We start from the raw sequence: 23,890 nt of genomic DNA, 5'->3' as shown, positions 1-23,890 counted from the left end.
ACCTTGTATCTACCATGGGCAGACCTCAGGATCTGTACAGAGATGAGATAAAATAAAGTTCTATAAAATAAAATTTAAGTCTTTATTGCAGACTTTGCAATATTGAAAAAAAAATTATTTATAAAAATGCATTTACAACATGTTTTTCTTCCAATTAAATAAAACTTTGCTATAATGGGCGGCAGAGTAGCACAGTTTTATGAGCCCCCCCCACAGGGGCAGGACATGGACCATGCAAAAGTCTATTGACCTCAGGTGGGATTTTCCAGTCTTGGGGCAATCGCGGCTGGAAAATCCCACCCAATATAATTGAAACATCGCAACCTTATTTTGTATTGTAGCCCCTTGAAAAAAAGGCCAATATTCCATTAGCCTTTATGGTGATGTTGTTGTACCTGTCCACTAGATTCCTTTCTATATATAAATGCGTGGACATTAAAATTCCTTTGTTCCTCAGCATCACCTCGTCTCTCGCCATTAAATATTCTGATTTGTCTCTTTGTGACTGATTACCATCACCCTCTGTCTATCCTATCCGCCAGTTTGGAGAATCTGCAGAAGGCTGATGACGTTAAGATAAGATTAAACAGAATTGAACCACACGAGGGAGCTGATGGGTACGTCCGTACTGAGTGACGGAGCTGTAACTATTGCTCATTGTAAGTCTACAGAGGCAGATCGAATGACGTTGCTAGTTTATTCTGCTGTGAGCTCATCTTGCTGTTGTGTAACAGTTTTATCAGGGAGGCGAGGAATCATAGAATACAAACATAGAATCCCTACAGTGCAGAAGGAGGCCATTCAGCCCATCGGGTCTGCACCGATTCCCTGATAGAGTATCTCACCCAGGCCCTCTCGCCCGCCCTATTCTCATAACCCCACATATTTCCCCTGCTAATCAACACATCTTGGGACAGTAAGGGGTAATTTAGCATGGCCAATCCACTTATCCAGCATATCTTTGGATTGTGGGAGGAAACCGGAGCACCTGGAGGAAACCCACGCAGACACGGGGAGAACGTGCAAACTCCACACAGTCACCCAAGGCCAGAATTGAACCCAGGTCCCTGGCGCTGTGAGGCAGCAGTGTTAACCACTGTGCCACCATGCTTTTATCAGGGCAGCACGGTGGCACAATTGTTAGCACTGCTGCCTCACCGCTCCGGGGACCTGGGCTCGATTCCCGGCACGGGTCACTGCGTGGAGTTTGCACGTTCTCCCCGTGTCTGCGTGGGTTTCCTCCGGGTGCTCCGGTCTCCCCCCACAGTCCGAAAGACGTACTGGTTAGATGCTTTGGCCGTGCTAAATCCTCCCTTAGTGTACCCGAACAGGCGACTGGGGGATTTTCACAGTAACTTAATTGCAGTGTTAATGTAAGCCTACTTGTGACACTAATAAATAAACTTTAAACTGAAAAGAAGACAGGTTAGGGAGGTGATTCCAGAGTTTAGGACCTCAGCAGCCTGAAAGCAAAGCCACCAATGATGGAGCGATGAAAATTGGGGTAGCACAGGGTTCTGCATGATACCGCTCACAAGGTGGCCATTCAGCCCTTCAAATATGCACCAACTTTTTCAAAATGAGTTTAGCCCCATTCTGCTATTCTTTCCTCATATCTTTGCAACGATTCCTCCCTCACGTGCTTTTAATGGCTACTTTTGAACATGTATCCAGCACAGAATGAGAATTGGAGGAGCACACAGATCTGTTAGTGGGACAAGAGGAGGTACTGGATAATGAAAACAAAGTCCCAAGGTGCTTCACAGGACTGGAATCAGTCTAAACAATGATCTACAATTGGGGAAAACCATCATTTAGATACAGTTGAAGACAGAAACAAGATATACCTGTAGATCCAAATACACCCAACTGATCATTTCCTCTGTCTGATTTCCATATCTTAGAATCCCTACAGTACAGAAGGAGGCCATTTGGTCCATCAAGTCTGTACCGACCACAATCCCACCCAGGGATTCCCATAACCCCACACATTTACGCTACTAATTCTCCTGACACGAGGGTCAACTTAGCGTGGCCAATCAACCTAACCCGCACATCTTTGGACTGTGGGAGGAAACCGGAGCACCCGGAGGAAACACCACACAGACACGGGGAGAACATGCAGATTCCACACAGACAGTGACCCAAGGCCGGAATTGAACCCGGGTCCCTGGCGCTGTGAGGCAGCAGTGCTAACCACTGTGCCACTAGAAACTTTCAGAAACGAATGCAACATCATGTTATATTTGATGAAAGCTATTACACAATGTATCATTTGGATTCGCTTTAATAAAGAAAGGCCTATCCACACAATTTACCTTTTGTAAACAAATCGTTATTTTTACATTGCCTGTGTGAATTATCACAGCGGTGACCCATACAGGTTGTGCGTGTATCATACAATTGGAGCTCTAGGTTTATTGCAGTAAATCATTTGATGTCACTCCGATGTCAATGGGTGGGAATTTCCAGTCCCACCTGCCACCGGGATCATCCAGTCCTGCCGAAATTCAACGGGCTTTGCCGCCACTTCCTCCGCAGCACGCCCTGTCACGGCGGGGTTGTAAAATTCCAGCCAACATCTGCACAGCGTCTGGAACTTCACAGAATCTTCTGAGACAGAATATTAATCAGCCTGGGATGGTTCTTTGAAAGGGCTATCCAGTTGGTCCCCTCCTCTCCAACTCTTTCCTTACCGCCCTGTAAATATTTCCATTCCAAGTATCCAACTCCCTTTCGGAAAGTTACTATTGAATTTGCTTCCGCCGCTCTTTCAGGGAATGACTTAGACAGGTTGCAAAGTTGGGCCGAGAGGTGGCGGATGGAGTTTAATGCGGAGAAGTGTGAGGTAATTCACTTTGGTAGGAATAACAGATGTGTTGAGTATAGGGCTAACGGGAGGACTTTGAATAGTGTGGAGGAGCAGAGGGATCTAGGTGTATGTGTGCATAGATCCCTGAAAGTTGGGAATCAAGTAGATAAGGTTGTTAAGAAGGCATATGGTGTCTTGGCGTTTATTGGTAGGGGGATTGAATTTAGGAGTCGTAGCGTTATGTTGCAACTGTACACAACTCTGGTGCGGCCGCACTTGGAGTACTGTGTGCAGTTCTGGTCCCCACATTACAGGAAGGATGTGGAGGCTTTGGAGAGGGTGCAGAGGAGGTTTACCAGGATGTTGCCTGGTATGGAGGGGAGATCCTATGAGGAGAGGCTGAGGGATTTGGGATTGTTTTCGCTGGAAAGGCGGCGGCTAAGAGGGGATCTTATTGAAACATATAAGATGATTAGAGGTTTAGATAGGGTGGATAGTGATAGCCTTTTTCCTCTGATGGAGAAATCCAGCACGAGGGGGCATGGCTTTAAATTGAGGGGGGGTAGTTATAGAACCGATGTCAGGGGTAGGTTCTTTACCCAGAGGGTGGTGAGGGATTGGAATGCCCTGCCAGCATCAGTAGTAAATGCGCCTAGTTTGGGGGCGTTTAAGAGATCCGTAGATAGGTTCATGGACGAAAAGAAATTGGTTTAGGTTGGAGGGTCACAGTTTTTTTTTTTAACTGGTCGGTGCAACATCGTGGGCCGAAGGGCCTGTTCTGCGCTGTAATGTTCTATGTTCTATGAGTTCAAGACCAGAACAAATAACTGATTGAAATGGGGATTGAGACCAGACCGGTTCCTGGTCCAACAACCCAGAATTCAAACCCCATCATGGCAGCTGAAGGATTTAATTTCAATTAGTTAAATAAAGTTAGAATAAAAAGCTAGTTTAAGTCATAATGACTTTGAAACCACCGGATTGTCATAAAAGCTACTTTGATTCATTAACACTCATTAGGAAAGGAAATCCACTATCTTTACTCTGTCTAACCTGTATGTGGCTCCAGACCCACAGCTATGCGGTTATTTCGTAACTGCCCTCTGGAAAGACCTATTCAGCCACTTGGTCGTAATCAAGAAGGCTTCTCGGCCTTTCGGCTAAGATCAAGTGTAGTATCTGGTCTTGGCCAATGAAGTTAAACTGAGGCTTCACCTGAAGCAATTTTTTTAAAGCTATCTCGGTCTTTGGCTAAGATGAAGCTCAGATCCAGCCTAGGAGGGGCTGCAATGCATCATCCTGCCAACTTGGATCTTGTTTGATCGAGCTTGAGATGTATGTCCTGTCTTGTCAGCTTGGATCTATTTTGTCTTTCATGTGGGGGACTCAAATTGGATCATTTGATTGGGAATAAAGTACCAAAAGGTACAAAAAGAAAGGCTTCTTGGCTTTTTGGCTAAGATCAAGCATCAGATCAAGATCAGGTGCAGTGCCTTGTCTTGTCAGCTTGGATCTTGTGTGTATGTCTCTCTCTTATGGGGACCAGCGATTGGATTCAATTTGAATTTGAATCGGTTTTTGGAGTGAGAAAGGAGGTTGATTAAGGGCTTGCCCCGTCCACTCTGCACATTGGTTTTGCAACTTGAAGAATGGAGTAAAAATGTTTTTAAAAGGCAGCTTGCCACCATATTCTCAAAGGCAGTCAGCTGTGGGCAATAAATGCCAATGTTGCCTGCGATGCCACATCCCATGAATTAATAAAAGGAAACCTCCCCGCCCTCTGCTTGGTTCTCATTACACAGAGCTGATACTTGGGAAGAAATTGCACCGTACACACAGTGAGCACAGAACTTGATTGAGCGCGGCATATATCTCATAGCAGAAATCACTTCTCCCAAAATTAATAATGAGTAATTATTTCACAATTGCTCTTAAACACACAGGTCCAACGCTTTACACAACAATAAACTCGGAAGAACAGTATAAATACCAAAATAGAAAAAAAAACATTTCATTTACAAAGCACCGATACAATTCGCTTCATTAGAAATTTACTCTAACATTTAATCTGCATACCTAATTAGTTAGCAAATGATGCAACTTTGGGCAGAAAAATAAAACATTTAGGCCGGAATTTTACCGGCACGCCCGCCCTGGAAACGGTGCAGGTGAGGCTCGCAGAACGGCATTCTCCATTGGCCTCGGGCGGGATCTTACGAGCCTCGGGCGGGCGAGGCGGTAAAACGTCGGTATTAATGGGCTGACGCTTCACTTTGTCTTTGGGTCTTCTTTCTTCTCCAAGAAAAACTCTGGGTTATTGATACATCTGCAGGCGAGTAACTGTGGCAAAATAGCATAGAGTCCATTTATTACTAGAAAGACCAGCCGAGCCTCTTCTGGTACTCTGTATGTGTAAGGAGTCCTGGAATGAAGAGATGCTCCAATATGGGAAAACTGAGCCTGTAAATTAGGCAGGGTCGTTGGGGTGGGGAGAGATAAAAGGACAGTTAAAAGACTGAGTCAGCATTTAATATATAAACTCAAGTCTTCCTTATTTATATTGTCACTTGTTTCCATAAGATTTTTGTGATGGGCTGTATATTCCCTCTCAAACATTTGGGACAAATTCTCCTACCGTAAAACCACAGCAAAGAATGCTGGTAAATTTGGGTTGTGGGGTGGTGAATGCTCTACCCGGGGCTGCCGCTGCCCACTCCTTCCTTTCCTGCCAGGTGTTTATGGTGGGAAGTGGTGGGGCCTGAGATCCCAGCATGTTTTTCCAGTCCGCCATGCTCTGCAGTTTTTCCAGTCCGCCACGCTCCGCAGGTTTTCCAGGCTGAGTTGTGTGGGGCGGGGGACGATGTCAGGCGGGGGAGTTATAAAGTTAAAGTTTATTTATTAGTCACAAGTAGGCAACACTGTAATGAAGTTACTGTGAGAATCCCCTAGGCACCACACTCCGGTACCTGTTCGGGTACACTGAGGGAGAATTTAGCATGGTCAATGCACCTAACCAGCACGTCTTTCGGACTGTGGGAGGAAACTGGGGCACCCAGAAGAAACGGGGGCTCACGCGGGGAGAATGAGCAAACTCTGCACAGTAACCCAAGTCGGGAATTGAACCCGGATCCCTGGCACTGTGAAGCAGCAGTGCTAACCACGGTGCCACCATGCCACCCTAGGGGGATGTGGCAGGGGGCTTGCCATGTCCTTCTCTCCTTCCAAATGCCCCCTGTTCTGATGAAAGAGCGTCGACCGTGAAGAGTGAACTCTGGTCCTTGTCACTGTGGATGCTGCCTGACATGTGGGATGTTAGAATGGGAAATTTTAGGGCTGGATATAGACACAGAGGGCTGAGACGGGTGAGGACTGTTCTGCCGAAACTCAGCTACTGGAGGCAGTTAAATTTCAAACATTAAATAAAATTAATCTTCAATTAGGCTGCATTTGCTCTATTATGTTCCATCAGTTCTACAAGGTAAATGTAACCTGAATTAAGACCAGGCCTAAACTGATATTTGAGAAAAACTTGGTTCAAAAACAACTAGTACTTACATAATGCCTTTAACATAGAATACCAAACATCACAAAACGCTTCACAGGAGACAAAACTTGAAACTGAGTCCTCTTGGGCGACATTAGTGGGACTAACAAAAAATGTAATCAACTTAAACCATTAAAGAGCCAATTGTAGCCATCCAGTCAGACGTGGTAATATTGAATCCAGTTAAGAGGGCCATAGGAAGTCAGGCAACATCAGGCCTTGGCCCAAAGCAATATCAGGGGAGGCAGTGGCATTGTGGTATTGTCGCTTGACTTGTAATTTAGATACCCAGGCTAATGCTCTGGGGATCTGGGTTCAAATCCCGTCATGGCCGACGGTGAAATTTGAATCCAATAAAAATCTGCAATTAGAAGAAATCATTGCTGATTGCTGTGAAACAATTGTGGTTCATTAATGCCCTTTAGGGAAGGAAATCTGCCATCCTTATGTGGTCTGGCCTTTGTGTGACTCTAGAGCCACAGCACTGTGGTTGACTCTTAACTGCCCTCTGAACTAGCATAGCAAACCACTCAGTTCAAGGGGCAATTAGGGATGGGCAACAAATGGTGTCCCAGCCAGCGACACCCACATCCCATGAATGAATATCGGGGGAAAAAAAAGAAGCTTCTGTCTTAAACAAAGAACAAAGAAAATTATAGCACAGAAACAGGCCCTTCTGCCCTCCAAGCCTGCACTGACCATGCTGCCCGACTGAACTAAAACCCATTACCCTTCCTGGGACCACATCCCTCTATTCCCCTCCTATTCATGTATTTGTCAAGACGCCTCTTAAAAGTCACTATCATATTTGCTTCCACTACCTCCCCGGCAGCGAGTTCCATGCACCCACCACCCTCTGCGTAAAAAACTTGCCTCGTACATCTCCTTTAAACCTTGCCCCTCACACCTTAAATCTATGCCCCCTAGTAATTGACTCTTCCACTCTGGGAAAAACCTTCTGACTATCCACTCTTTCCATGCCCCTCATAATCTTGTAGACTTCTATCAGATCGCCCCTCAACCTCCATCGTTCCAGTGAGAACAAACCAAGTTTCTCCAACCTCTCCTCATAGCTAATGCCCTCCATACCAGGCAACATCCTGGAAAATCTTTTCTGTAGCCTCTCCAAAGCCTCCACATCCTTCTGCTAGTGTGGCGACCAGAATTGAACACTATATTCCAAGTGCAGCCTAACTAAGGTTTTATAAAGCTGCAACACGACTTGCCAATTTTTAAACTTAATGCCCCTGCCAAAACAACAACTGCCCTGAACAAAGCTGGCCGTCTTATGCTAAGTGATGGATACTCAGAAATATTTCATTTTCCTTAAACCATCTTTGGGTTAATATTGTTCGATTGGCACCAAAGACGTGGAGAGGAGTGCGTAAATAATCTGGCCCCCATAGGAACATCACACTCCAAAGAATAAGGTCTACACCATTCTGTGGCTATTCTTAGTGTAGGCAGCTGACATTTAAAATAGCATCATTGTAGCTGGAATTGGGTATGGCCATAACTTTTCTCAGTATCATCAACAGAGGTCAAGGATGAGATCAAATAATAGCTTAAATTTAAAGTGCACCAAGGCTCTGCTCATTCTGTGGCTCTCAGTGGGGCTTTTAAACTCTGGCCTCGTCCCCATCTATTCTTTCCTCAGTTCGTTTTCATGTTCCAGCATTCTGCTGTCACATGACAATCCTCACTTCATGCCTGCCCCCACAACCCTTTCTTCACCAACTATAATTGGAGCTTCAAAGTTGAATGTCCAATCCACATTCCATTCCTATTTACACCAGTGATCACAAGCTCTTAGGAATAGTACTTTGACAAGTAATAAGTGATTTGTCTTCCACTGGAGTCAAACGATAACCAACAAGTTTCGATGCATTCCACCTCAACATGCAACTGTACATTTGTGTCCAGTGCTGACTGATGACTGGAGATATGTTAGAACTTAAGCAATTTATTCTTGATTTGATTTATTATGTATTACCATGTATTAGCATACAGTGAAAAGTATTGTTTCTTGCGCGTTCTACAGACAAAGCATACCGTTCATAGAGATGAAACAAGAGGGTGCAGAATGTAGTGTCACAGTCATAGCTAGGGTGGAGAGAAAGATCAACTTAATGCCAAGTAGATCCATTCAAAAGTCTGACAGCAGCAGGGAAGAAGCTGCTCTTGAGTTCTTGAAGTTGTTCTTATTTTTTCTATGTAATAAACTCGCTGCCGGGTGGGGTAGTGGAGGCAGATACAATAGTGACTTTTAAGGGGCGTCTTGACAAATACATGAATAGTATTGGGGAACAGAGAAATATGGTCTCTGGAAGGGTGGGGGGTTTTAGTTCAGTCGGGCAGCATGGTCGGTGCAGGCTTGGAGGGCCAAAGGGCCTGTTCCTGGGCTGTAATTTTCTCTGTCCTTTAGTGTCACAAGCAGGCTTACATTAACACTGCAATGAAGTAACTGTGAAATCCCCGAGTTGACACATTTCAGCGCCTGTTCGGGTACACTGAGGAAGAATTTAGCATGGCCAATGCACCTAACCCCACTACGTCTTTTGGACTGTGGGAGGAAACTGGAGCACTTGGAGGAAGCCCACGCAGACACGGGGAGAACATGCAGACTACGCACGCACGCGCGCGCACACACACAGTATTTAGTTGACTATAAAATGCTTTAGCGGCACCGTGGCACAATGGTTAGCACTGCTGCCTCACAGCGCCAGGGACCCAGGTTCAATTCCACTCTCAGGTTACTGCCTGTCTGGAGTCTGCACGTTCTCCCCGTGTCTGCGTAGGTTTCCTCCCAGTGTTCTGGTTTCCTCCCACACTCCAAAGATAAGTGGATTGGCTACTCTGTGTGTGTGGCTATGCCTGAGTGGAGTGGTGCCCCTCAATTATAAGCCCCTGGCAACAGACTAGCGCCCTGTTCCAGGAATAATTTGCTCTGACAACAGACAAAAGTCTGACATATGCACCATCAGGGTGCAGAAAGTTTGAGAGAGAGAGAAAGCGTATTGGGATGCTCTAAGGCCATGTAAAGTGGCGATATAAATGTACTTCTTTCTAGCAGACTACACAGTTGTATTAACCATTCCTAGTGTTTGAGAAGCACGAGCATCTTCTGAGTGCCTCTAGAGACGGGTCAAAAATGCCAGTCTTGCCTCACACCCTGAGAATGAATATTTTTGTTAAAGACAATGGTGGAATTTTTCCCCCAAAAAAACTGTCATAACGGTGAGAATTCTGGAATGATCCACGCCGGTCCATCAGGCCTGCTCCAGACTGCAATCATCACATGCTCAGCCACTGTTTGGGACAGTGATGGGTTGCAGACAGGTATTGTCTGAACAGTCCAGTGAGCCCAGCTGCAGAGGGTGTCCTGATCTCACAGTGCACTGGGAAATCCGCTCCCTCCCCCCATGGACATTGGGACTGCCCCCCCCATCATCAGCGACGTGTTCCCCCACCCCCTTCCTGTAACAGGTCACTGGCATCGGAGCACTGGGTCCACATGCTCGCCCCCCCCGACATGCCTCCCATCATTATCCAAACCTGCACGACCATCCCCCACTACATAACCCCCCCCCCGCACCCCCGCATGACCCCGCCTGCATAGCCTCCTGTTACAACTCACCTGTCACAGCCCCTTGTCATTGCTCCCCTGTCATAACCCCCACTGAGGACCCTCCATCATAGACCCCTTTCACCCCACCCCATCATAGCCCCCCGGTGTTACAACCCCACCACTGCGCCCCCCTCCCCCCACCCGCCTTAGCCCGCACTCAGGCCCCAAAATGGGCACTGCCACAAGGTGTTAGGTGGGCACTACCTGAGCATGTCCCCGACCATCCAGGGGCTTCAATGGACTCTGAACCCCCCCCCTCCCTGGCTAAAGGAGGCCAGTAATGATTCTTGCCATTCTTGTGCAGTCAGTAGATTCCGGGAACTGGGAGAATCCAGCGTCGAACGGGCTTTTGCATATTTAAATTCTACTTTAAATATGCTAATCGGCCTGGTGCCCTTTGTGATCCATTGTGCACCGGTAGAAAGGGACCAGGACAATTGCAAACCGTTTCGTTCCGGGCACGGAACAGATTCTTAGGCCCGCGTGCTATTTTCGGGGATCAGTGCGATCCGCGCCAAGCGTGGTGAGGTGGGAAATTCACCCCCATCCCTTTTCTTAAACTATCAATGGGAAGTGAAACAAAGATTTCAGAGCTTTAACTGATATTGGACAACCGCCAAGTGCTGACCATAATTAGCCTCACTATATATAGAGCTCTGGGAGTTTGGAGCCACATTTAAAACCGTGTATTATTTTGTTTGTTGCAGCAGTTAAACAATGCAATGTCAACCAGTTCCTTATAAAGGCTGCAGTTTATTAACAGCATGCTTATTACATGTCCAACATGCAGCTCGATATTCTTCCCCCTGTAGTTAGAGCATCAGTTAGCGCAAAATAATAGGCCCAGAAAAATGACAAGACTGAACCTAGCAGTTAGATCTGTCACTGCTATTTTGCAGAAGTGTTTTGAATAACCGGTATTGCCATATGATAGCAGAACCTGGCACCAGCTGCCTGGTGTCATAGCCTTCTGAAATAGCACTGACTATAATACGTGAATCACATCTGTTTGGAAACCTGCAGAGTAAGAAAGAAACCATACAAGCACACCACCTACATGATATTCCACCCTGGGAAATCTGCAATCAGATGCGATAGCACAAATTATTTGCCCCAACTCCGAGAATACAACAAGATCAAATTGATTGGTGGACTGGGCTTGAGGGGCTGAATGACCCACTCCTATTCCTAGGCGACCATGTAACAGAGGAACATAGGAATTAGGAGCAGAAGTAGGCAAATTCAGCCCTTTGAGCCTGCTCTGCCATTCAATCAGACCATGGCTGATCTCTCCCTGGTCTCAAATCCACTTCCCCATATCCCCTCATCTCTTTTTCTATTAGAAATATATGTGTCTCCTTCTTGCAACCATTCATTGATTCAGACCCCGCCGCGTTATGGGGCAGCGAGTTCCACAAATTCACCACCCCTCTGCGAGAAGTAGTTCCTCCTCATCTCAGTTTTAAATCTACCGCCTCTCAACCTATACCCTGTGATCTCTTGTTCTAGATTGCCCCATAAGAGGAAACATTTGGTCTCTGTTTATTTTATCAACCCCTTTTAGAATTTCATAGAGCTCAATCAGATCCCCTCATCCTTCTAAACTGGGCGGCATGGGGCACAGTGGTCAGCACTGCTGCCTCACAGCACCAGAGACCCAGGTTCAGTTCACGGTTTGGGTCACTGTCTGTGCAGAGTCTCGCCTGCACGTTCTCCCCGTGTCTGCGTGGGTTTCCTCCGGATGCTCTGGTTTCCTCCCCCAATCCAAAAGACCTGCTGGTTAGGTGCATTGGCCGTGCTAAATTCTCCCCCAGTGTACCCAAACAGGCGCCAGAGTGTAGCGACTAGGGGACTTTCACAGAAACTACATTGCAGTGTTAATGTAAGTCCACTGGTGACAATAAATAAACTTTAAAAAGACTTTTAAACTTTAGTGAGTATCAGCCCAAACTGTTTAATCTCTCCTCAAATGTCAACCCCGGGATCAATTGTAACCTACATTTTTGACGCAATCTCAATGTTTCAAAGACCTGCGATGCGTGCCCTCAATCTTCTTGCCACAGTTCTGTGTCACAAAAGCGTCCCCCTCACTTCTCAATGAACACCTTCCAACAGATCAATAACCTTTTGAAGTGGTGCAATATTTCACGCACTATTCACTTTCAAGTCCTGGTTAGAGAACCTTTCAAACACTTCCCAGTATTTTATAACCTGGACACTCAGTAAATAAACATTGCATCCTTACTTCTCACTTGGTGTCCACCCCCAGTGCACAGTTAACAAAGGCGACCAGATCGATAGGCAATGTATGGAGATGTGAATTGTCCTTTTTGATCATATTGCAGAGCTCACTCCTGGCATTTCTATCCCCATTTACTGACTGGACCTCCAGATTCTGAATTAGGAAGAGTAGTGTTTCACATGAGCAGTATGTCAGCTTGGAAATGCCTGGGCTGGAGTGGGCAAGATGGCAGGTGGGCTCCGAGCATTGAGAGGGAGGCTTGAGCAGACTCCCAACCTTTGTAAAACTGTAAGTGACACAGTGGGGAGATAACAAAATGAGAAGCTCTTGTGTCAGTGGCAGGAAGCTCAGGATATGTTCAATTGTCTACTTGCATATAATTAAAACGCTATTTGATTTGATTTAATCCTGCCCTCCTCACTTTAGTGAAACTCACACATTTCTCTCATGCCTTCAGTAACCTGCCCAGTTAAAGGCAGCACGGTGGCCCAGTGGTTAACATTGCTACCTCACAGCGCCAGGGACCCGGATTCAATTCCCGGCTTGGGTGGCTGTGTGGAGTTTGCACATTCTCCCCTTGTCTGCGTGGGTTTCCTCCGGGTGCTCCGGTTTCCTCCCACAGTCCAAAGATGTGTGGGTTAGGTGGATTGGCCATGATAAATGTGTGGGGTCACGGGGATAGGGCGGGGCAAATGGCCTAGGTAAGATACTCTCATATTCGATGCAGACTCGATGGGCTGAATGGCCTCCTCCTGCGCTGTAGGGATTCTATGAAATGCAATCAAAGGCTGAGCAGCAGCCCCCGCTTCAAATCACTAAAAAGGGACTGCAACCTTGGACAATCCATATCGACCTCAACTGCACTATGGGACACCATGGGGGCGATTCTCCCAAATAAATTCTAAGTGTTGAATTTGGGTAAAAACTGGAGTAACTCACGCTGTTTCTTTCAGCGGGAGTTTCAAAATGAATCTCCCACACTCTGTGCACTGCAGAGTGCCTCAGCGTGAATCCCGTTCAATAGCTGGAGTCTGGGCCCATTCCCGCTGGAGCGGTTGGCAGCCTAGCGCTAAGCGGGCCATTGCGCATGCAGCAGTCTGTCCGCGCCTAGATCGGCACATGCACAGTGGCCCCGCACTGACAGACTCCCAATCACTGGCCATGCGATCACCCCCCCCCCCCCCCCCCCCAAACACACGATTGCTGGCCCCCCAAACATGCCCAGGCCAACCTCGAAGCCCGGCACCCTTAGCCCACCTCGACGTTTTCCACCCCTCCCGCAGCCCTGATCTCCTGATCCTGCCCCCCCCGCCCCGAACCCGAACTCCCTCCATCAACAGTCCCAAAACGCCCCCTCCCCCACTCCAATGGCCAGCCTCGATCGCTGGCCTCCCTCCCTCTGTAACTCAGCCCAAGTGCAGAGTGGCAGCAGGACCCCCCCACCCCCACCGATTGCCCCACAGAGGCCCCCCCCCCTCCATTAGGCACCCTCCCCTTGGCACTGCCCCATATCCGGTGGGCAGTGCCAAGGTGCCCCCTGGGCATTGGCACTTTGCCCCTTTGACAGTGCCAGGGGGCCTAGCCTAGCACTGCCAGGGTGCCAATGCCCAGGGGTCGCCCACCCCTCCAGCGCCCAACCTTCTGGCGGGCATCGATGGCCTCCTTTTCACTGTAGCGGGATCAGACCACCAGCTCCCCGCATGTGGGGAGCTAAATTAAACCCCACTGGGAGTGAACCACACCTGGTTGGAGGGAGAGGCTAGCTAATGAGATTAAAAACAGATTCAAATGTTCATCCGGTTGCCGGAGACGCTTGGGGGTCATGGCGCCCAGTGGTGAGCCCCCGAAACGGCCTCCACTCGAGTCTCCTGACCCGCTGCACTACAAATGCAGCGCAGCGTTCTGGGAGAATCGCCATCCCATGTTCTCCCCTTTCCAGAGATACCCTGTCACAAAGATAGCGACAGAAAAGGAGCATAGAGCATGCATGCAGATCGGCAGGCCGAAGACCCCCTCTTCTGCCCACTGCCTATGTGTTAATGGCCAGCTTGGCCAAGCCAAGGAGCAGGCTTACACTGAGGTCCTCCTCCCTGCCCACTGCCCTCCGCACTGATGGTCAGGCCTCAGGAACTGAACTGGAACCAAAACCTGAGGAATAGCCCTTCAAATGACTAAGAAGGTGCTGCAGCCTTGTGCACTCGTTGTAAGTATAGAACATGGACTCCTCCAGGCCATTGAACAGACAACTGGCCTCGGAGTCCATGGACCATCTGAACCTACAGTTGCACGGGACTGCCACATGCAGGAACTTTCTTTATACTCTTTTGTGTCTGATAAAAATAAAACAATCAACAAATTAACCAATTAAACAGGCTGAGTCACTTTATACTCTTCGGAGAAAAATCAGATTAATAAATGGGCAGTGTACCCGAACAGGCGCCGGAGTGTGGCGGCTAGGGGATTTTCACAGTAACTTCATTGCCGTGTTAATGTCAGCCTACCTGTGACACTAATAAATAAACTTTAAAACCAACAAATTAAATTAAAGTGTTGGCCCCTTAAAGGGACACCGCAATATAAGACAAAAATCTGAAAGGAAACTTATCGAATCAAATCAGAATGTAGTTTTGGGGGCTGATGGTACACTCCAAGCTCCTGCAGGGCTCAGTGGGAGCACAAGGCCTCAAATGTGACAGCAAACGCTGCATGCTCCTTCTCGATGGATATCTGGCCGTGGAAGAGGGGCAGACAGTAGGGCTGGACGACTGTCTCAAGCATCCACTGCCTGGACCTACTGAAGGCCACCTTGGCTAGCCCAGGAGCAGGTTTACAAGGAGGTCCTCCTCCCTGCCCCCACGCTCTTCCGCACTGGGGAGGGGGGGTGGGCGAAGATCAGGAGCGTGGGGCTGAAGTGCAACAAAAGCTTAAGGAGCAATCTAAAAAGGGAGTGCAATCTCCCACAATCTGGCTGCACATGGAACGTGGACTCAAGACCACAGAAAACCCCAAACAGCCCGGGAACCCATTCACCATCTTAACCTCTTATTGCACGAGGCTGAAGCTTGGAAGGTCTTTCTTTATAGGCTCTTAATGAAACAGAAATCAATAAAATAACAAATGAATGGGGGGAGTGACAGCCCCCTGATGGGACACTGTACCAAAAATCAAAATTTCAAAAGAAAACTTACAAAATCAAACTAAAATCCTACTCCTGGGGGTGATGATGCAGCCCAGCCCCAGTTTATTTATTAGTGTCACAGGTAGGCTGACATTAACACTGCAATGAAGTTACTGTGAAAATCCCCTAGCTGCCACACTCCGGCGCCTGTTCGGGTTACACTGCCCATTTGTTAATCTGATTTTTCTCCAAAGAGTATAAAGTGACTCAGCCTGTTTAATTGGTTAATTTGTTAATTGTTTTATTTTTATCAGACACAAAAAAGTACGAAGAAAGTTCCTGCATGTGGCAGTCTCATGCAACTGTAGGTTCAGATGGTCCATGGACTCCGAGGCCAGTTGTCTGTTCAATGGCCTGGAGGAGTCCATGTTCCATACTTACAACGAGTGCACAAGGCTGCAGCCCCTTGTTAGTCATTTGAAGGGCTATTCCTCAGGTTTTGGCTACAGTTCAGTTCCTGAGGCCTGACCATCAGTGCGGAGGGCAGGGGGCAAGCCCACCGGTCCCGGACGGCCTGAAATGTACGGGTGGATACTGCATGCTCCCTCTCCAAGACCACCCAGCTGTGAATGTAGCCACGATAGAGATGCAGACAGTCGCTTTGACAACCCCATCGACCACCCGCTACCTGGACCTGTTAATGCCAATTTAGCCAAGCCCAGGAGCAGGCTTATGAGGAGGTAGGTCTCTCTTTATATGTACTCAATGTACTTAATCAATCAATGCCCTTGATAAGACAATTAACAAGCCATTAACATCAGAAACCTGACACTAAACATAGCTCAAATACTACAAATGGCACAATTTTCCACCTGTTTTCAGCCTCTAATGAAGCTTTATATAACAAAAAGATACATATTTGACAGCCGCTACAATCCAATTAGTCATTAACAGATTCAATGCTGCTTTTTATTCATTTAATGTGGACGAGGGTTCATTGGCTAGGCCAGCATTTATTGCCATCCCTAATTGCGCTTGAGAAGGTTGTAATGAACTGCCTTCTTGAATGGCTTCATTCCATGTAGTGCAGGTACACCCACAGTGCTGTTAGAGAGGGAGTTTGACCCAGCGACACTGAAGGATATAAAGGCTCATGTGTGAAGACTTTTATAAAGACCTTTTATTTCTCTTAGCAGCTTATACAATTTTTAAACTTGTGTGGTTATTAGCCCTTTCAGGGATAAATGTAGGACACTCAGAGGACTCCTTGCTAATTTTGAAATAGTGCTGTTACTGATGGGGAGCTCTTGTGACTATCAGCCCTGCCTCTGGGCCAGAAGCTCGGGGTTCAAGTCCCACTTTAGGACTTGATGGACATTGAAAGTGTGTTCACAGCATATCGATAGTTGATATATCTCCAGGATGGTGCGTGACATGGAGGGGAACTTACAGGGTGGTGGTGTTCCCAGGTATCTGTCGTCCTTGTCCTTCTAGATGGTAGAAGTCGTGGGTTTGGAAAGAGCTGCCAAAGGAGCCTTGGCAAGATGTTGCAGTGCATCTTGTAGAGAGGACACCCTGCTGCTACTGTGCGTCAGTGGTGGAGGGAGTCAATGTTGAAGGTGATGGATGAGGTGCTAATCAAGCAGGCTGCTTTGTCCTGGATGGTGTCGAGCTTCTTGAGTGTTGCATACACTATGCAAGAGTAGGAATGGAGTGTTTGTTGAACTTGTTGTTTTAATTTTCCAGAGAATATTGAGCCTCTGGAATGCACTGCGACTGCTGTCGGGGGAATTGCTGACTCTCTATGTGCCTACAAGTGGGCTCTGGGCCTGCTATTGTAGAATCTCACTGTGTTTATCAGTAATGGTTCATTCTCCTCCTTCAGGTTCAGGTACCATTCCCTAAGAGAATGTTTGTGACCATGGGTTTCCATCGGATTGGTCCATTCTTTATGTTTGGCAGAGTGGTCTGACTGAGAACCTTCTGCAGTGTGGCAGACTGAGAATCTCTCCCACTCTTTAACACACGCCATCGAGAATATTGGAAGGATTTACAGGCTGATAGTCAACATGTTTGGCCATGCTGTCAGCACATTTTCAATGTCCATCAAGTCCTAAAGTGGGACTTGAACCCAGAGCTTCTGGCCCAGAGGCAGGGCTGATAGTCACTGCACCACAAGAGCTCCCCATCAGTACAAAGAACAAAGAACAAAGAAGAAAGAACAGTACAGCACAGGAAACAGGCCCTTCGGCCCTCCAAGCCTGTGCCGCTCCTTGGTCCAACTAGACCAATCGTTTGTATCCCTCCATTCCCAGGCTGCTCATGTGACTATCCAGGTAAGTCTTAAACGATGTCAGCGTGCCTGCCTCCACCACCCTACTTGGCAGCGCATTCCAGGCCCCCACCACCCTCTGTGTAAAAAACATCCCTCTAATATCTGAGTTATACTTCGCCCCTCTCACCTTGAGCCCGTGACCCCTCGTGAACGTCACTTCTGATCTGGGAAAAAGCTTCCCACCGTTCACCCTATCTATCCCCTTCATAATCTTGTACACCTCTATTAGATCTCCCCTCATTCTCCATCTTTCCAGGGAGAACAACCCCAGTTTACCCAATCTCTCCTCATAGCCAAGACCCTCCATACCAGGCAACATCCTGGTAAACCTTCTCTGCACTCTCTCTAACGCCTCCACATCCTTCTGGTAGTGCGGCGACCAGAACTGGACGCAGTACTCCAAATGTGGCCTAACCAGCGTTCTATACAGCTGCATCATCAGACTCCAGCTTTTATACTCTATACCCCGTCCTATAAAGGCAAGCATACCATATGCCTTCTTCACCACCTTCTCCACCTGTGTTGCCACCTTCAAGGATTTGTGGACTTGCACACCTAGGTCCCTCTGTGTTTCTATATTCCTGATGACTCTGCCATTTATTGTATAACTCCTCCCTACATTATTTCTTCCAAAATGCATCACTTCGCATTTATCCGGATTAAACTCCATCTGCCACCTCTCCGCCCAATTTTCCAGCCTATCTATATCCTGCTGTATTGCCCGACAATGCTCTTCGCTATCCGCAAGTCCAGCCATCTTCGTGTCATCCGCAAACTTACTGATTACACCAGTTACACCTTCTTCCAAATCATTTATATATATCACAAATAGCAGAGGTCCCAGTACAGACCCCTGCGGAACACCACTGGTCACAGACCTCCAGCCGGAAAAAGAACTTCGACCACTACCCTCTGTCTCCTACGGCCAAGCCAGTTCTCCACCCATCTAGCCACTTCTCCTTGTATCCCATGAGCCTTAACCTTCTTAACCAACCTGCCATGTGGGACTTTGTCAAATGCCTTACTGAAATCCATATAGACGACATCCACGGCCCTTCCTTCATCAACCGTTTTTGTCACTTCCTCAAAAAACTCCACCAAATTTGTAAGGCACGACCTCCCTCTTACAAAACCATGCTGTCTGTCACTAATGAGATTGTTCCGTTCTAAATGCACATACATCCTGTCTCTAAGAATCCTCTCCAACAACTTCCCTACCACGGACGTCAAGCTCACCGGCCTATAATTTCCTGGGTTATCCCTGCTACCCTTCTTAAACAACGGGACCACATTCGCTATCCTCCAATCCTCAGGGACCTTACCCGTGTCCAAAGAAGCGACAAAGATTTCCGTCAGAGGCCCAGCAATTTCATCTCTCGTCTCCCTGAGCAGTCGAGGATAGATGCCATCAGGCCCTGGGGCTTTGTCAGCTTTAATGTTCCCTAAAAAACCTAACACTTCCTCTCTTGTAATGGAGATTTTCTCTAACGGGTCAACACCTCCCGCCGAGACACTCCCGGTTAACACGCCCCTCTCCTTCGTGAATACCGATGCAAAGTATTCATTTAGGATCTCCCCTATTCCCTTGGGTTCTAAGCATAATTCCCCTCCTTTGTCCCTGAGAGGTCCGATTTTCTCCCTGACAACTCTTTTGTTCCTAACGTATGAATAGAATGCCTTAGGATTCTCCTTAATCCTGCCTGCAAAGAACATCTCGTGACCTCTTTTTGCCCTTCTAACTCCCCGTTTGAGTTCTTTCCTACTCTCTCTGTATTCCTCCAGAGCTCCATCTGTTTTCTGTTGCCTGGACTTAACGTACGCCTCCCTTTTCATTTTAATCAGATCTTCAATTTCCCTGGTTATCCACGGCTCTCGAATCCTACCTTTCCTATCTTTCCTTTTTACAGGCACATGCTTATCCTGCAGCCTTATCAATAGTTCCTTAAAAGACTCCCACATGCCCTGTCAAATTCCTTTCCTGCTCCCTTAGACACTTGAAACCAGTCCAGGTGATCACATGGAGCTTGCACATCAGAATTAACCTTTCCTATCTTTAACAGCACTATTTCAAAATTAGCAAGGAGTGTCCTACATTTATCCCTGAAAGGACCAATAACCACACAAATTTAACAATTGTATAAGCCGCTGTGAGAAATAAAAGGTCTTTATAAAAGTCTTCACAGATAAGCACCAAGACCTTTAGTCTGAGAGAATTCATTAAATCAGACTGGGAGTGATATCCACAGACACAAACTGGGACATCAATGATAACTTGTAGCAATGATGAATTAGGTCAGCTAACATGATTAAGTCTTCACACTAATTGGGTGTTATAATTAAGCAAGCACAGGGTGATTGTGATTGGTTTTAATATTTGTATCTTATGGGTGATGTAACCTTAATCAGTAACTATGAGTGGATAGAGATAACTCCTATACCTTGATTGGTATATGCTAAGTACTTGTCATCGAATTTGAAACTATAACTGCTTATGCATTCCTGAATTCTGGACTCTGGCTAGTTACCGGCGCTGCCTGTGACTTTTCAGGGACTTTACTTGATTAAAATAGCTGTTTGAGAGAACTCCGTGACTTGGTCTGGTCGCTTGAAGAGTAAGGTTGTGATCAATTGCAAGATTGACATCAAAGCCCGCAACAATCCCTCAACCAACACCAGCAATACAAATGAAATGGTCAGTTAGCCCATAGCTGTGCAGTCCTCAGTACAGCAATCCAGTTAGATCCCATTTCCCTGCTCTATCCCCTTAGCCCCGCAAGGTTAATTCTGATGTGCAAGCTCCATGTGATCACCTGGACTGGTTTCAAGTGTCTAAGGGAGCAGGAAAGGAATTTGACAGGGTATTTTTTTCCCTGGCATTGGCTGTGGGGATTTTCTTTTCTTTCTCCTTCTTGTTGTCTCTTCCAGGAGATGACATGGATGTTGGCGATAGGAGGAGTGTGGAGGAGCAATGATAGCGTTCAGTCATCACGCTGTCTGGCCACCAGATGTGAGGCAAGTTTGACTGGCCGATCCCTCTTTTCCTGACCCTTAATTTATATGTTTGGATGAAGTTTGTTTATAAAAACCATGGCGATGTAAACCAAATTGAGAAAGGCTCCCTTAAATTTATTTCAGTGGCCATTAAATGCAGCAAAAATAATTAGCATATCTAAGAACTTGCCATTACCATAAATACAATTTTATTAAAAAAAAGGTTTATCAGGCTGATTCCGGGGATGGCGGAACTGATGTATGAGGAGAGATTGTCTAGGTTAGGGTTGTTTTCGCTGGAGTTCAGACAAACAAGGGGGGGATCTCATCAAGACTTATAAAATTCTGACAGGACTAAACAGGGTAGATACAGGGAGGATGTTCCCGATGGTGGGGGAGAACAGAACCAGGGATCACAGCCTGAGGATTCGGGGTAGACCATTTAGGGAGGAGATTTCTTCACCCAAGGAGTGGTGAGCCTGTGGAATCCATTACCACAGGAAGTAGTCGATGCCAAAACATTGAATGTATTCAAGAGGCGGCTGGATATAGCACTTGGGGCGAATGGGATCAAAGGTTATGGGGAGAAAGCAGGATAGGTCATTGAGTTGGACGATCAGCCATGATCGTGATGAATGGCGGAGCAGACTCGAAGGGCCGAATGGCCTCCTCCTGCTCCTATCTTCTATGTTTCTATGTGGATGACAGGAGTAAGTTGATGACTGTGGCAGAAGTATGACTAACTGCCCGGATTGTATTAGGAAAAACTTACCAAATTACTCCACACAAACTTGGCAAGCTCGTCAGCTGAAAGTTCATCAACTCAGCTGCACTGATTTATCTGAGTTGTTGGATATGAAGCATTTAAAACAAACTATCCAACATTATGAATGGAGCCGGATGACAAATACGTTTTAGGATCCAAAGTTTTGAAACACATTTTCAAATTGGAAGGAAAACTGCACTTATCGGCAAAGTGGAAACTATTTTGTCCGGGAGTTTTACTGCAAAATAAACAACTGTACGGATCACAGGATGCACACACACTTTCTGAAACTAACTGGAAATTGGTCGCAAATGGAATGTTGTGACAAATGGCCTCACATTTCTCGGAAGACCCCCGTAAACTGCTGCCAAAATCTTGGGTGGGATTTTCCAGCCGCACTCGCCCCATAGCTGGAAAATCCTGCCCGGGGTCAACGGACCTTTGCATGATGTGTGTGTCACCCATTGCAATTCCCATGGCAGACGGGACAGGAAAATTCCACCCATTGGGTTTGGAAAGATATTTCAGCTTCGAGTATTTGCCAGAAGGATGTTCCAAGCCTGTGCCCTGTTCCTATGCAATTGCGATGTAAATTGAAGGTACTGGTTGGTCGCAGAATCTCTGCACAAGACTGGGGAGTGCTTTCACTTCTCATTGTATCCTGTGAACCGTGAAGCCTTCCGCAGTCAAATAGACAATTCACCGTCCAGGGTGGCTCCAGTGGAACCAAACCCCCTTCACAGATTTCTGCCTCTCGGTAAAAAATATGCAGGGGGTGATTTCAGAAAAATTAGGCTGGACGACATCAAAGGAAGTTCAATATCAATAAGTCAAGGCACAATGCGTCTTTACCTGTGCAAGACCTCCTGCGTGAAGAAGTGCCAAGTCAGGAAGCCAGGAGCATCCAGGAACAAGGAGACCGTAAAGGGTGAAGGTGTAGAATGGGACAGAGTAAAACATGTACACCAGCATCTAACAGAAAGAGAAAACGGGTGAAGAGTCAAATAATCTCAGGATGTTTGAAATGGGCAGGCGCAATGAAAAGCGGCATTATTTATACATACTCAGGAATTTATTCCCCATTATATCATAGACTCCCTACAGTGCAGAAGGAGGCCATTCGGCCCATCGAGTCTGAACTGACCACAATCCCACCCAGACCCTATTCCCGTAACCCCACACATTTACCCTATTAATCCCCTGACACAAAGGTCAATTTAGCATGGTCAATCCACCTAACCTGCACATCCTTTTTTTAAAGTTTATTTATTAGTCACAAGTAAGGCTGATATTAACACTGCAATGAAGTTACAATGAAATTCCCCTAGTCGCCACACTCCGGCTCCTGTTCGGGTCAATGCACCTAACCAGCATGTCTTTCAGACTGTGGCAGGAAACTGGAGCCCCCGGAGGAAACCCACGCAGACATGGGGAGAACGTGCAAACTCCACACAGACAGTGAGCCAAGCCGGGAATCGAACCCGGGTCCCTGGCGCTGTGAGGCAGCAGTGCTAACCGCTGCGCCACCGTGCCACCGCATGTAAATGTAGTCCAGCTGTAGAATCTATCGCAGACTAACAGACACCAGTCTCAATACTGAATGGGAGGCAAGGGGAATCTGTGCTTGGCTCCAATATGCAAGTCCAGGTTTTCCCCATTCCTAACATGCATTTACAGGAATCCCGCATTTCCGATATCCAAATCAGGCATTACCCTTTCTCCAGCATTTACTTCCCCCTTCTCCAATACTTGCTCCAGCACTAGTTTACCAGTTTATTGTTAACTCTTCACTCGAGCACACAGGACATTTCCAAGGAATGTTTGGTTTTAGGATCCACAAACTGGAAGTGTGCATAAAATTGGTGCAGTCCAAATCAATACACTGGATCAATCTGACATGTAGCAGGTATTCTCCAGTGATTCTGGGACAGTGAGTAAATTTAAGAAGGAGTGAGACAGATTTTTAATTGGTGATGGGGAGAAGGCAGGAAAATGGGGAGCATATCAGCCATGATCGAATGACGGAGCAGACTCAATGGGCCGAACAGCCTAACTCTGCTCCTATATCTTATGAACTTATGATTCATCATCCTGCAGGAACAACGGTCTCCATAGATGGTCAAACGGGCTCTGCGTTTTGGAACAAGACACACGTCTTCGACATTCTGCCAGACAGGAACAGATGTACTGTTCTGAATTAGGCAGATAGCGAAGGCGTCTGTAACCATTTTTTGTCACATTTCTAGGCACAGGTCTGATTCCTGTTGATGTTGTGATGAGTATGACTCAGTTCTGAGGGAAGTCTCACCCTCAGCAGCTTTTCCAGCACAGATCAACTGTAATCCCTGATGTTAAAGGAAAGCTGCTTGACTGAGAGGGCGGCACTGTGGTTAGCACTGCTGCCTCACAGCACCAGGGACCCGGGTTCAATTCTGGCCTTGGGTGACTGACTGC

The 23,890-nt window shown here is 46.9% G+C and overlaps 1 protein-coding gene and 1 pseudogene across 2 annotated transcripts in view; one reads left to right on the top strand and one right to left on the bottom strand.

The window, feature by feature from the left end:
* The first annotated feature begins 3,952 nt into the window (after nt 1–3,952).
* LOC144511573 (U2 spliceosomal RNA) lies at nt 3,953–4,131 on the top strand (annotated as a pseudogene).
* A 676-nt stretch (nt 4,132–4,807) lies between these two features.
* The window catches only part of LOC144511301 (transmembrane 6 superfamily member 1-like), a 59,078-nt gene continuing 39,995 nt past the window's right edge, over nt 4,808–23,890 (bottom strand). For both annotated transcript variants that reach the window (XM_078241532.1, XM_078241533.1), the window contains 2 exons: nt 22,289–22,408; nt 4,808–5,272 (listed from right to left, as the gene is read on the bottom strand). In XM_078241532.1, the coding sequence (XP_078097658.1) occupies nt 5,081–5,272; nt 22,289–22,408 (312 nt within the window). In that variant the 3' untranslated portion in view covers nt 4,808–5,080. The remainder of the gene's footprint in view (nt 5,273–22,288; nt 22,409–23,890) is intronic.

Source organism: Mustelus asterias, chromosome 24, assembly GCF_964213995.1.
Source record: "Mustelus asterias chromosome 24, sMusAst1.hap1.1, whole genome shotgun sequence".
Lineage (NCBI taxonomy): Eukaryota > Metazoa > Chordata > Chondrichthyes > Carcharhiniformes > Triakidae > Mustelus > Mustelus asterias.
The sequence above is the reverse complement of the archived record's forward strand: the minus strand, read 5'-3'. Positions and strand labels throughout refer to the sequence as shown.